General features: G+C 37.6%; 1 protein-coding gene across 5 annotated transcripts in view; it reads right to left on the reverse strand.

Moving 5' to 3' along the window:
* The window catches only part of LOC149225862 (uncharacterized), a 166,517-nt gene that overhangs the window by 64,327 nt on the left and 86,725 nt on the right, over positions 1–15,465 (reverse strand). For all 5 annotated transcript variants that reach the window (XM_089377323.1, XM_089377324.1, XM_089377325.1 and 2 more), the window contains exon 3: positions 4,591–4,673. In XM_089377323.1, coding sequence (XP_089233449.1) covers positions 4,591–4,673 — 83 coding nt within the window. The remainder of the gene's footprint in view (positions 1–4,590; positions 4,674–15,465) is intronic.

The following is a 15,465-nucleotide window of genomic DNA, read 5'->3' on the forward strand; positions in this document are numbered from 1 at the left end:
GGAAACTGTCGTGCTGCTGTTGCTGCTGGAAATTGAATGAGGATTTGGGCTGCTCCCCTCCTCAAAAAAGGCTAAAACTCTGGAATCGGACTCTACTCAAAAAACCCAAAAAGCTTTTTTGAAATGACCGACCCCCGAAAATCACCCCCTTGGGGTTCTGCGTAGTTCCTCAAAGACGCTGATGAAACTGCTGCTAAAATGCTAATGAAACTGCTACTGAAATGCTGATGAATCTACTGCTGGAATGCCAATGGAAATACCTTGCCCGAGCAGGCACTCAAAGTCCCCCGGGGCTAAGGGTGAGATCTCCGAATGGAGACACTTAATGCACTAAACAGTGCTGCAAACTAGCTAAACAGCCAGCGTGCTCTAAGTCGAAATGACTATCACAAATGCTCATAACCAGAATGATCCCAAATGAGGGGGTTCCTCTCTATTTTATAGCCTCTGCCTCTCACAATCCCTAGGCTCACTTTCTCCTGCGTGATCCCCTTCTTGCCATGTGTTCCTTCCCTCCTACGCAGTCCCTCCATGTGTTTGCGTGGGCCCCATTTCTGCGTCCCCTTTTGGCCCCCTTGGTTCCCCCTTAAGTCACAACGTTGTGCTACCTAGGAAGTGACTTTTTATTCTAAAGTGAGTTATGTTCCCCCTTCCTCACTTTTTATTTACAAATAACTATAGAAGGCAAAAATCGAACAAAATCGAATATTCCAATTAGCCATAGCTAATTAGGAATATTACAGAGTCCTTGATTGGACAATTATCATGGATCAGCAAGATTTGGTATCGCCTTTGAAGTTTGACGTATCATTTCTATTTGACATCATATATATCAGTGCTTTCTTCATATTTATGTGCCAATGTGTTTAGTTCATGTTGTTATTGCTTTATATGTTTAGAAATATGAAAAAAAAAAAAAAAATGAATATATTATGCATTTTTTATGCTTATCGATATTTGCCGATATTTTCGCCAATATTGCCGATAAGATGTTTTCTAGACCCTCGCCAATATTTTGCCGATACCGATATTTTCAACACTGCTATAAACTAGGGTTTTAAGGAAGCACATTGTAACAAAACAAAAGTTTAAAACAACAGAAAATTTAGGTGTTAAAGATGTGTAAAAATTTATGGAGTGAAGCCTAAATTTAAGAGTAAACTGAGGACAAAATTTAAAAAAAAATGATGGTTAAAAATTATAGCATATAACAACAAATAAATTATGACATCAGCTCTACAAAATCACTAAAAATGCATGGAAATTTTTGAATTAGCTTTTCTAATGCACTTTTAAACAAAACCTAACCCTAAGGCAGACATAAAAAAGTCATTAAATGCTAATAACACAAGAATTTGTTGTAATATATCCCCAACTTACAATAAAAGAAAAAAGAAAAATAACCTAGGGTTTTTAAAATGAATGTCACTAATGATAAAGATGAGTGCCTTGTCAATCTAGGGAAGATGAAGTCTAGGATATAAACTTAGCTAGGGTTTCTTTTGTAGTGATTCTAAATGAAAACAAAACTAGGTAAAATAAACTAACTTACCCTAGGGTTTGCAATTTAGGTTCTCAAATTTTTGGATGATTAAGGCAAATAAAATCCTATTTCTATTCCTCATGTACTTGGACAAAGGTCTTAACTTAACAAAGAAAAATCAAGCAAATACCAAGTAAACCAAATTAGCACAAGAACATGCATCCCATGGAACATAAAACCAAGATAAGACAAATAAACTAACTGACGTCGCCATGCAAAATCCAAGATCCACCATAAGCATCCATGAATAGAGATCACATCACATCACATCATCCACCCAAGAAAGTTGCTCCACTAGGTCTCCACCAAGCACTAGAGAGAAATATCACTAATGAAAAAGTGTAACAATCTAATTGTGACAATGATCTAATGGAAATAAACTCCCCTTATTTATATGAGGGTAGCCCAATCGATTTTCCTAAATTAAACTAAAAAACCCTAAAAAAAATTGAATCCATGATACAAGGTGGATAGGTCACAACTCGGCCCGGAAAGATAGTCAAATCAATGAAATAACATAAAATAAAGCCTCAATTAGCCCACATGTGTGAGTCTAAATCCTCCAAGGGTGATGTCACCATCCCAAAGGCATGTCTCTCCATGAAAGGTGCAAGGAATAACATAAGCGATGCATCTTATCTCCTAATTCATGGATCTCCATCCAAATGAGGTGCATAGCACCAAAATAGCCCTCCAAATCCCATGCCATCCTCAAAACGAGCTCACATCATCAAATGAAGAACTAGGACGATGTCATCAAGGTAGTGCATGACATCACCAAAGTAGAGGGTGCATCTACCCTCCAAAGGGGTCCCAAGTGATCAACACCATCAGTCACCATCAAGAGAAGTGCAATGTCCATCAAGAAGGTACAATGCTAGCCTAGGGGTATCCAATCATCCCAAGGGTGCACCATCTCTCAAGTCAACGTCCTGGCACCAAGGCTTAACATCCAACATCCTGATACTAGAGGAGGGTCACATCATTAGTTCTAAGTCCTCATAAAAAAATGCTCCTCAACAAGGCTCCAACATCTTCCATCAGGTGCCCTACGTCATTATGTAATGGAGTTGGAGGTCCTCTACAAAGTGTTGGAGAAGCATCACTTATCCCTCAAGGGATCCTCGCTACACCTATAAGAATCAACTAAAGCATACTGAAGGAATCAAGTGAGATTAACATCATGGGTACAAGAACCATAAAAGCATCAAGTTGGACCATATTTAATGTTAAGGGCATCAAAGTACTTCACACAAGTATCATCTTCCAATGCCTTACGAGCTTATGATTGTGAACAAGCTACCATACTTAGTTATGGGAGTGTTATCATATGACCTTATTAGGTGCTTCCAACCGGAGGAGCATTTCCAAGGCCAACCCTTTCAAATGATAGGTGTTATGGCCTTTCAAATGATAGGTGTTATGGCTTAGGGTTTACTTCATGACAGGTGTCATAGTCCTATACTAGGTTATGCAAACCATTGTCCATGAGCGCCTTTGTAGAGGGAGTCCTTAGCTACTTAAGTTACCTTTCCTCACCTTTGTTTTTCCAAGCCCCCACTTTTTTCTTTCTTTTTTGCTTCGATATAGCTTGTTTAACAAGCTTTATTGATTTATCAAGTAATAATGATCATGTAATCACCTTTTAGTCATGTGCAGTTTATCACAACATAATTCCTTTTACTTTGATAGGCACAATATGTATGGATATTGTCAGGGATGAGTGACTATATAAGAGGTGGTAGAGCTCGAGCTAAAATTGGCTTTTTCTTTTCTTATAGTTGCATCAACCTTGGGTATATTCAACCCCTTCTTCTCATAGGACAAGGCCAACAAGGAACCATACAAAAAGCTAACAACCACAAGTCAAAAAATGGGATAACGAACATCGGGGAATGATGACAAGTGTTAAGTATAAACTTCATGGAGTGCTACCATCATTAGAGTCTCCTATTTGTGCCCCTCCTAGATGGTGAAAGAGAAGACCCTAAGGAGGGTCACACGGGACAAGGGACACATGATAACCACCAAGGTGAAGTAAGGGAACAAGTGCACAACCAATAGTAGCCTATTATCCAATTCAACCTATGATCGATACTAGAATGCCTTAAACATTGAATTGAAGCACTTAAAAGCAAAAATGGTTAACATACCTCACAATAGATGACCCAACTTTATCAGATGAGTCGCTTAGATCAATGAGTGCACTAACCGGAACGGATGAGAGATGTCTAAGGCTGCCTATTTGTGGATCAGGATAGTGCTGCTGGCTGGCAAGCTGCAACGTAGGAGAAATTTTTTCTCCTAGGGTTATCCATGTATATGCATTGGTAGCATACTAACAGGCCACATTTTCTAACTGTTTTCCAGCTTTTCCTTTTCTTCCATGCCCACTAAGCATTTACATACCCGTAAGGATAAATGTATTGAACCATGTTCTAGATAATTGAAGTCTGATTATACGATTTCATTGTCTAAAATGTGGGATTACTCAATCGAGCCAGGTCTCTTTGAACTTGCAATGTATTCTTGTAGTTCAAATGTGTGCTATCTCTTCTGCCGTTCCTCTAAGAATTTAGATTTATATCATGATTTGTAGTAAACATTGATGAATATGGATAATAAATCAGTTTCATGTGAACTACTTCACTCACTGTTCATTGCAGATAGGATTGTAAATGTACAATATGTATGCAGTTGTCTTCAACAACTTTACTTTTTTGAATTTTGTCTTTATTTTGCAATGGGCATAACGAATATCTCTCACACAAAAAATCAGTGTACAAGTTATCCAATGTCCTTCCTGACTAATGTGACGAGTCCAAAGAGACGGTGTACCACCCTCTATAAACAAATGAAGAAGGGAGACCCTAATTAGCCTACTGCTGGAATTTGGACTTGTAGCTTGGACAACAATCATGTTTATTCTCACGAAACCATAGGTCCAATTTCATCATCAATAGCCCTGCAAATGTATCTTGATTTATATTAAAAATTCTAGCAAAAAATGATATATTCAAACAAAACAAAGGAATTGAAATCTTCACCTGCAGTTATTCTCATATATCTCTTTAGTCATATCCCCAGTGACATAGTATTGACCCACCCTTATGTCATTTTCAATTATTGACTGCATCCAAAAGATAACAAACAAAACATAGTTAAGCAAATAACATATAAAAATGGAAGCCAATACTAAAATAATAAATATCTCTTTCGAAAGAAGTGGGCCATTAGAGATCAAAAACCAGAAAGGATACCAAGAAAGATATATATATAAGATAAATGCAATGCATGTAGTTCACCCAATAGTAAATCGCTGGATACATCACTCCCTTGCTTGGGAAAAGGTTTTCCAATACATGATACATGTTTTGTCATTGCAAAAGTGGTTTCCAAATTGACATGATCTAGATTCTAACCACTCATAGAGATCTCACAATTATTGAAGAAAATATTAAATTACAATAATTAAAAAATGTTAGCATCTTTGTCTACATTATCAGATTTGCCTGTATAGCATGTTGGAAACATGGATCCCTGGTTTCAATACGGTCCAGGATCAGGATTTGGCAAAATCTGCCATGGATCCAACAGGAGATGCCTATACATCTTTTATACCTCCAAGATACACCAGTAGAAAATTGCAATGTATCTTGCACTGCTCAAAAAACAGCCAACACACAGATCCTCTGCAAAGAAAAACATTTTTTAAAGGGTTAATGCATAAAACATGTGCTAATGAAACCCTAAAAGGTTGGGGCCATAAAGGGTGATGAATATCCTCCAAAATATGCACTGTCACCTTTAAAATATGATTTATATACAGTAGATGATAAACCTCTCAAATATGTTCTTTAACAAGTAGCTAGACTTCTAGATGGTTTTTCAGGGTAAATTCCATCAAAAGAATGCCTATTGTAGTTTGTTCTTACTTCACCCTGCTAAAACTAACTTAGCTGATGATATCCACGTATTTCGTGCATTGAATGCGAAAAGTGCTCAATTGCGGGGTTGTTTTGAGTAATTTCTCTGTTCTGTAGTTTTGAGGATATTTGGTAAACATTTTGCAGACAAATGGATTAAAAACCCACACATTCAGATTTAATTATGTTGAATGATGAATTGATCTCTTTTATGGGAAGAAATGTTGGTGGACATCTTCTCAACTTCATCATCTATGCATCTATGGATTCAATTTTGCAAAAATAAAAAATCCTTCCTCCACAACTTTCAGTGCCCTAGTGCAAGACTTGCAATAGGAAAAATCAGGCTCATTGCAGCTCTTCAATTTGCTTATGATTATACCAACAATCCTCTTTGAGCTCAAATTCTTAATGCTTCTTTTTACCCACCAAAAAGTGGGTAACCCCATAGAAGAAAATTTTCTCCTCCTTTGGACAGCCAGCCAGCCAGCAAGCATTTGCTCAATACATGATGATATGACATGATCCTCCACCATTTGCACCGGTCAGATACCTTGCATCATCTGGCATTACTCTTGAACAAAGGCAGGTCACCATTCGGCAAGTACTTTAACCATCATGCAATCATGTGGTTTTACTTAATGTTTTGGACATTTTAAGAGGGATTGAGGGGTGATTTGGATGATTGACTGCACTTGACTGTAAACCCATTCTCTCACTTTACCAGGGGGATTAGTTTTTAGCCCTAATCTAGTGGAACCTCCTTTGAAGCCTTGCTGTTATAGGAGGGGCACTATTTTGGAAACTTGGATTGAAGTAGTGTCCCCGTGATTTTTCCATACTTACCACTTTCCACCATTCCCCATATTTCATCTCCATTGTTAGGGCTTTTGGTTATTGGTTCCTTGGGACTGGCATTCTCTTATCCTCATTCTTGACTCTAGGCCAAAAACTTTGTGTTGGATGTTGATTCAGCTAAAAGAATGATAAAAGCATAAAATGGCCACAACAAAAGAGAAAATAAAGTTAAAATGGAAAATATGTCCAGGACATTAATTAGCGCGCGGGAAAAAGCCTAGCATGAGCTCTACCCCCCTCATTAGCCATCACCCAATTCCTTGAGTACTTGATGCTCCATTCTTGCATGTCCCAACCCTGATGAGTGAGAAACTAACTCATCATTAAGGGGTTAATAAATGCTAAATCATTAAAAGCAAACTTGGGCTCCTAAGCTATGCCCCCAATCAAAGCATCATCAAAAAGAAGTAAAATGCACACCAAAGGTGTGGAAAAAGTAGGTTGAGGAAAGGGGTAACTCGTGCCCTCACAATTTCTCCCTCCTTACATATACACACTTTGGATGATGGACCTTCATCAGCTAGTACCATGGCCATGGCACCTTGCCTTGAAGTCCTTCCCCTCCATTACCATTATTATCACAAGTACCTATAGATTGAAGGGATGACCTAGGACATGCCACCTCCCCTTATGGGCCAGAAACACCTAATAGGGTTAACCATCTAGCCATCCTTAACATAGGTAGGTAACAGTTTTACAGGACTTGGTCTAGTTAGATATTTGAAGGTGATCTCAGTTTGAAGTGTTATTATGCCCTTAACAATTAAATATGGTCCACTATGATGCATCTATGGTCATTGTCCCTAATAATTGGTGGCTTTCACTTGATCTTGAGATGGCTTTTCCAGGTGGTTCTTCATGTAGTAGCAAAGGCCTTTGAGGGCACATTACATCTCTCTCCACTAAATAGCTTGCCTAGGCAATTTCACACTTTCCAGATAACAGTGTTGACCTTCCAAATGCAGTGCTGCCCCTTCAGAGCAGAGCATTGGGAACTTTGATAATTCTAGTTGATGATTGACACCTTATGGCATCCCAAAATGCTAAAACAATGAGATCATCTTACTTGTTGTTGGATTTTCTTGATGTTGTACCCAGTGGACCCAAGATGCCCCTAGGCTAGCCTTGACACTACTTGATGGGCATTACTTGATCCAAAGTCTAGATGATGACGATCATTCCTAGGATGACAAGAGAGGGTTTGTACTCATAATTGAAGCCCCAACGTTGGAGAAAGATGATGCCACATCACCCATCTAGCCCTTGAGAAGGTGACATACGGCACCCAGAGCATGGTTTGACACATGGAGGCACTTTGAGGAATTTCTTGAGGTCTCCCTCAAGACTTGGAGCTAATTATGATGATGGGACATCTCACTAGCCCATCCCATGCAATTTTGTAGCATTTATGACCCAAAAGGGGCATGATGTCATGCTTTTGGAGGATATCGATCTACATGTGTGGGATTTTATGGCATTACTTTATTGTTTTGAGCTATGGGGTTGGCTTGTAACCCCTTGTCTTGTCAAACACTCAAATTCAAACTTGTTTAGAGCTTGTAGGTTAATATTATTTTGTAAAGTGAAGGGATAGACCTCATATAAATAGAGGATCCCTCACTTACTCTTTTTCATCATCACATTTGAGATTTCAGCCTCTTTTAGAAGAGTGTGAATCACCTTTGTCTATTTCGTTGGTTGGTAGAGATGTGATTTTATGGAGCATTTGCTATTGGATTGGATATTGTATTGGAGATGTCTTTTTGGGATTGAAAGAATGTCTTTTCTTGGAAGAATTTGTAAGTTTATTGTTAATTTTTCATTATTTTGCATGTGAATGAATTAATGCTAGGGTTTCTCTATGTTCCATGACTAAAAGCATTATATTTATTGGAAATCTTGGTTAAATTTTGCATGTTAAATATATTCTTCCTTGAAATCCATAAAAGAACTCCTAGTGTGCATCTTCTATTTAATTTCTCCCCTCACAAAAAAGATAGTTAGGGTTTCACAAGCAAAAACATATTTCCCCCCCTTACTCCAATGAATTGCCCTTTTTCTCCAAATTTTCCTTAAAACTCCATCAACCCAAGTAGGATTAGGCATTGGTAAATTTGTGTTGATAAAAAATCTTCAAAACTAAAATAATTTCTCTTTTTATATCTCCTAGGATTTTAAAGGCAAGCCACTAGGGCTTTTTCTAGGGGTGAATTGCTTGTAGGGTAGTTTGGATGCATGTTTGTGGATAAGAACTAAGGGTTTACCTCCCTATACCTTTTAAATGCAAAATCTAGCATTTATTGTGGTAAACTTTCCCTTAATAAGGCTGACATCATCTTTTTGAAATCAATTGTGCCTTGAAAACCCTACGCCCTAGCCGAGCTTCAACCTAAAGCCTATTTGAGGGTTTACATTATTACTTTGTTGATCTAATCTTTAAGTAAACTCTTTCCTTGGTTTCTATGTATCTAAGTGTTCCTTTATCATTGTGTATCGATAAACCCTAGTGTGTAGAGGTCTCTATCTAGTCTAGGTGCATGATACATTGCTCCCTTATTAAGAAGAATTGAGCCTTGTCCAACATAGGGTATATTTACCTAGCCTATTTGCATCACATGGAGCCTCATAACTAGATAATCCTTATAGGTGAATATAGGGAAGCCTCCCTTGTGGTGAAACTCCACTAAACAGTAGGAGGAAGATTGTTGAGGTGACAGTGGCAATCTCTCCCATTGTTGCTACAGGGTCTGGCCCTCACCTTGTGAACCCCATCACAAATCTTGCTAGATTTTGCAGCAACACTTCTCATGCCCAACAACATTCCCCCTTGCAAATTTAATCGATTTGAATGTCTTAGTTTAATAGAGTGGAATGCTATTATGGAGGGTTATACTATATACCCCCTAAACAAATGATTACAATTGTTGATGCCCCTTCAAATATTATTCATAAATGGTTGACTCTTAAATCTAATATTTCTAGTGTTTTTAACAATTATAAAATTATATTTATATTTTTATGTCATTTCCTCATTGTATCCAGATCCTAGCTTTTAAAAAATTTCGCGGATCTATATATGTACCCAAATGTTGCTAACTTAGGTATGTTTGTATGGTTAATGACAACCAAATTGTGTTCATTGGATACCTCCATTTAAGTAATTGGAATTTTCAACTGAAAGTAATTTTTGGGTACAAACAATTGGATTGGCACTAGCTTCCTTCTTGAAATTTAACACTCGATTCAACGAGAAAATGTTGCTTTCAAATTTGTCAAAATAAATTGAAGGCTTGATGATATTTGATAAGGAGAATACTAATACGATATTGCCATCATACTTTCAAAAAGTACATTCAATTATAAAGTCATAAATATCATGTGACTGAATTCCTTAAACTACTATGACTAAAATGAAAATAAAAACACTGGTGATAATAGTTGTGTATTTATCCTTTTGTTGTTCTAAGTAGGCGAAAATGACCATCCTTACCAACAAAATAGGTTAGGTTCTCATCTATTTGTCAAGAGTGTGAAGGATCATTACTAGACTTAACCAATCCTACTCAAGCTCGTGGGTGATACAAATAGTTCGGGGATTTGGGGGACAACTTCAATGCCATCTTCATGTTGTTATGATAGAAGGTTTAATGTCAAATAATGTGTGCCCAAATTTGCTAAAAAAAGTAGCATGATTGATAAAGCTTGCATTTATATTTTCTCAAAGCATGCACTGCCAAATGTTAAGCATACCATCAATGATCGTGTAAATAATATGGTTGGGAGAGCCTATAACATGATGCATGTATATTTTTCCCCAAAGCATGAAATGATAGTTTCCAACCATGCCAAAACAAAGAAACAATGGAATTAGAATGAATTCGAGTCCCAATGTACCATGGGGACGTGTTCCCCAAGGTAGGGGGGTGTGCTCCCCACATTTCTCATGCTCTGAGGATGGGGGAACCTTAGGGAAATGTTTCCCCACGTCCCCCTAGGGACGAAACTTTAGGAAACAAATGGAGAAATGTATCAACAATGTGGGGAACGTGTTCCCCCAAAAGGGAGACATTTGGGTCTCCCCCTTACCCAAAAGGGGGACACCTAAGCCTCTCCCCCTAGACTTTTTACCCAACAACCCATGAAGATAAAACAAAGATGGGGGATTGAGCATTGGGGAGCATGTGACCTTGGTAATTAATGGGAATAAAAGGTAAGATAATGGAGAATGTCACTTTTACTTAAATTTTTAACATTACCATTAATTGTTTAGGATGTTTGAGAGTGATTCCTGTTGCCGCAAAATCTTGTAGGTCTTATGATGGGGTTCACAAGGCGAGGGTTATACCTTGTAACAAAAATGAGGAGATATTGCTACTGTCACCTCATCAATTCTCCTCTTGCTCTTTAGTAGAATTTCACCACAAGGGAGGCTTCCCAGTATTCACCTATAAAGATACTCTAAGTATAGGAATCAAAGTGATGAAATAGACTAAGTGAAGGTACTCTATATTGGACAAGGCTCAATTCTTCTTGACAAGGAAGTAATGTATCCTACACCTAGGCTAGATAAAGACTTTAATTAGCTAGGGTTTTTTTTATATGCAATAAAAAGAGAATACCTAGACATATAAAAGTCAAGGAAGGGTTTTGCTCAAAAAATAGATCAACAAAGCAATAGAACAAACCCTTAAGATAGGCTTCAAGTTGAAGGCTTGAAGCTAGGCTAGGGTTAGGGTTTCCAAGGCCCAAAATTGAATAGGAAAGGTGATGTCAGCCCTATTAAGGGAAAATTCGCCACCATAAAAGTTATATTTTGTGTTAAAAGAGAGCAGGGAGATAAATCTTAAGTTTTAAATCCACCAACATGCATCCACAATGCCCTAGGAACAATTGGGCTTTAGGAAGAACCCTAGCGGCTTGCCTTAAGAAGTCTAGGGAAATAATAAAAGAGAAAATATTTAATTTTTGGAGGTTTTTTATCAACAAAAAATTTACCAGTGCCTAATCCTAATTGGGTGATGGGGTATTAGGGTAACTTTAAAAGATAAATGACAAATGATTGGGGGAAAATCAATTTTCCACTTTATAAAACCCTACTATCTTTTTTGTGAGAGGAGAAATTAAATAGCAGATGCACACTAGGAGTTCTACTATGGATCTCAAGAAAGAAGTATTTACATGCAAAAATTTACCAAGATTTCCCACAAATAATATGCTTTTAGTCATGGATCATAGAAAAACCCTAGCATTAATTCATTTACATGCAAAACAATAAAAATCAGCAATTAACTTACAATTTCTTCCATGAAAAGACCTTTCAATCCCAAAAAGACATCTCCAATGCAAAAGCAAATCTCCAATAGCAAATACTCCATAAAAGTCACATCTCCACAAGTCGCGAATAAGATGAAGGATAAGTCATGCCCTAGAAGAGGGGTCAAAGTCTCTAGTTCGATGATCAATAGCAAGAATGAAGGCATCCTCTACTTAAATGAGGTCCATCCCTTCATTTTACATAATAATATTAGCCTATAAGCCCCTAAACAAGTTTAATTTTGAGTTTTAACTTTTTACCAAGAAAAGGGGTTACAAGCCAACCCCATAGCTCAAAACAATCAAATAATGCTATAAAAGCCCACATGTGTGTGTCGATATCCTCGAAAAGCATGAATTCATGCCCATTTTGGGCCATAAATTCTATGAAATTGCATTGATGGGCTAGTGGGATGTCCCATCATCATAATCAACTCCAATCCTTGAGCGGAAGCCCTCAAGAAGTGCCTCAAAATGCCTCCAAGTGTCAAAACCATGCTTTGGGCTCCCTACGTCACCCTCTCAAGGGCTAGATGACGGACGCGGCATCATCTCTCTCTAGTGTTGGGGCTCCAAGTGCAAGTACAAGCCCTCCCTAGCCATCCTAGGGATGACCATCATCATCTGGACTTTAGATCAAGCACGACCATCAAGTAGTGTCGAGGCCAGCGTAGTGGCATGTTGGGTACACTCGATACAACAACAACAATATCCAACACCAAGCAAGAGGATTTCAACGTTTCAGCATCTAGGGGTGCTCTAAGGTGTCAAGCACCTACTGCAGTCATCAAAGAGCCAAACGTTGTGCTCTAGAGGGGCAAAACGACATTGGCAAGGTCATCACTGCTCTCTTGAAAATGTGAAACAACTTGGGCATGATGTGTAGTGGAGACATGTAATGTGCCCTCAAAAGCCTCAACTGCTATGTGAAGGACTACCTAGAAAGTCCATCTCAGAATCAAGTGAAAGTCACCAATCATTACGGACAACAACCATAGATGCATCACAATGGTCCTTTCCTTAATTGCAATGTTCCACAGGGACGCACCACCCAAGGTGGGGGACGTGCTTCCTCACTCCCCCATGCTCCAGGGACTGGGAAACTCCTAGGGAAACATTTCCCCGCGTTCGCTTTTTTGGGGAAACTTCGGGAAACTTCAAGGGAATTTTTTTCTGGTGACAAAAAGTGTCCCCCCAATTTTTTTTGCTAATAACAATTAAAAACATAAAAAGTTACAAAAATTACAAATTTTAATATAATTTAAAAAAATGAAAATAAAAACTAAGGATAAATTAAAACTTCAAAACATAATCATTTACATTTTTCATTAACCCTATGATTTTACCTTGTCGCTCGACATTTTACCTCGCCGTCCGAGATTTCCCTGTTGCCACCGCTCAACATTTTCCATCTGCAATTTGTTGTGATTCAGATTTACCATTGTTGTCGCGCAGATTGACACGACAACGCTCATTCCGGGGGCTGTCACTCTGATCCCCGATCCCTCCATTTAAACCTGTCTCCCACGGCTAAGGGGGGTAGACCCTATGATATGACGAAGACCAACTGTCGACCAGTTGGTTGGGAGACACGAGATACGATATAAAAGCACTTGATGGATTTGATTAATTTAGCAGACCAGTGCCTTAAAAGATGATTACTTGTTAAATGATATAAAACTATGGACCATGAACAGCAATCATTTATCATCAGCTAAATCACAATGCTCTTAAAATGACCAAAACGATATCAGTAACTGAAAATTTAAAAAAATGAATGCTTTAAACCACCACGAATCATAAACCATTAACCAGATATCATATTCGCATCTCAGCTTGAAAATTTAGATCTCATCATGGAAAATATGACAATTCCCGAAAACAACTGGATCTAAAAATTTCCACAAAATTTTTATATTTTTTCGAAAATATATATATATATATATATATATATATATATATATATTTTACAAAAATAAAAATTAAAACTAAAAAAAGAATCTATGCTAAAACAAAATTAAAAAAAAAAAATCTACTTTAATCTATCCTAAAAAAAAATTTAACTAAAAAAAAAAACTTTATTAAAACTTTTTTTTATTTTTATTTATATATATATATATATATATATTTTTTTATTTTTTTTTTTTTATAAAATTAAAACTATTTAAAATCTAAATCTAAAAGTATAACCTAAGTCAAAAATAAAAAAGGAGATTTAATATATGTAATCTAAAACAAAAGAAAGGAAAATTTATAAACGAAACTAAATTAAGATGAAATCAAAACTCAAAAAATTAAAATCTAAATATAACAAAATCCTAAATCTAAAGCTTACATATATATATACAAAACTAAATCGAAATATGTCTAAACCTAAAATCCAAAACAGAATGAAAATCGATTTAAATTTTTTTTTTTTTTTTTTTTAAGTTAGAACCTAACGCATGAAACGTAAAGAATGAAAAAAAAAACAATAACGCAATACCTTTTACCTCTTCAGAAAATGGGATCGATATATTACAGTCTGCGTGAGAATGAAGATCCCGACCCCGTCGCAGAAAATCGAGAGCATAGCTAGACGGAAGAGGGCAGAAGAAAGGTGAATCGGTTTTCTTACCTGAGCCGACGGATGATTTACCTGAGGCGCGATGAAAGAAGACCCACGTAGAGACGCATCGACTTACGATTCACCTGAGCGTGAACGATTGGAGCTTACCGTGACCCTGGTGATACGCAGTTGCTTGCCCCCGTCGATGGTGAATGCCAGTGTTTGTGACCCTGATCTCTGAGCTCACGCCAGAACCCGTGAGAAATCCGCGTCAATATTTGCTTGAAACGCAGACGGAGGTTGGGGCTTATTATTTCTCTGCGTATTTGTAACTTAAAAATAATCATTAACCGATGGAGCGATTTGCCCGGAATAAACCCAGCGTATGCGTTCAGGGTCTTGGCTGAATTTTTCAATGCGTTGAATGATTTTCGATCTGGTGTCCACTGTATACTGACGGGATTTTGATTGTCACCTACGCTGGCTTTCAATCTACACAGCAACAAATTTCCTCACCATCTTTACTCTCTCAACTGTTCCCTTGAACGTTTAAATCAGAATTTCATCAATCACTGCCGGCGGCTTGAAATAGATTTTGGTAATAATCTTCTATATGCCACAATGATGCCTTGTAATAACAGATATTCAACGACACAGGGCAGACACTAATCATTCGATGATGCTCAAATCAGTGAGGATCAAGGCAGGCGGGAAGTAAAAATGAACGAAGTATGCGTGATTTCGCTAAGCCATCACTGAAAACCTCGCAGAAATTTGGCCCCTGAACAGCCAGATTCAGCAGTAAGCACGGAAAACATTTTAAAGAACAGAAATTTCAGATCGTCACTGTGAAGAACTTCAGAAAATCTCTCATGCAAACTTAGAAAAATAAACCGAATGATAGACCCAGGATCAAATCCAACTGGGCTCAACACAAAATGCTTGCGGGAGTTGGCTGGTTCAGCCGAAAACTTCCCCGAACGCCCACAAAATTTCCTTCAATGATGTTTTCTGCACATCTCAAAACAACTGTCAATAAAGAGGGCAAAAATGCTGCTAGATCTCAGGAAGTAATGGAGATACCTGCCATTACTTCAGAAACCCTAACAGCACCCAAACCCCAGCAAGTGAACAAGATACCTGTGCTCACAATACTCTACAAAAAGCTATTATTAACGGCTGAAAATACATATGCAGAAAATGAAACAATCTCACAGCATTTTAAGAGAGTAACACCAGCAAGATATGGACCCCAAAGTCTTCTTTTATTAACCAGA

This window comes from Pinus tabuliformis, chromosome J (genome assembly GCF_031772625.1).
Source record: "Pinus tabuliformis cultivar Carrire ecotype Pingquan chromosome J, CPIR1, whole genome shotgun sequence".
In the NCBI taxonomy this organism is placed as follows: Eukaryota; Viridiplantae; Streptophyta; class Pinopsida; order Pinales; family Pinaceae; genus Pinus; species Pinus tabuliformis.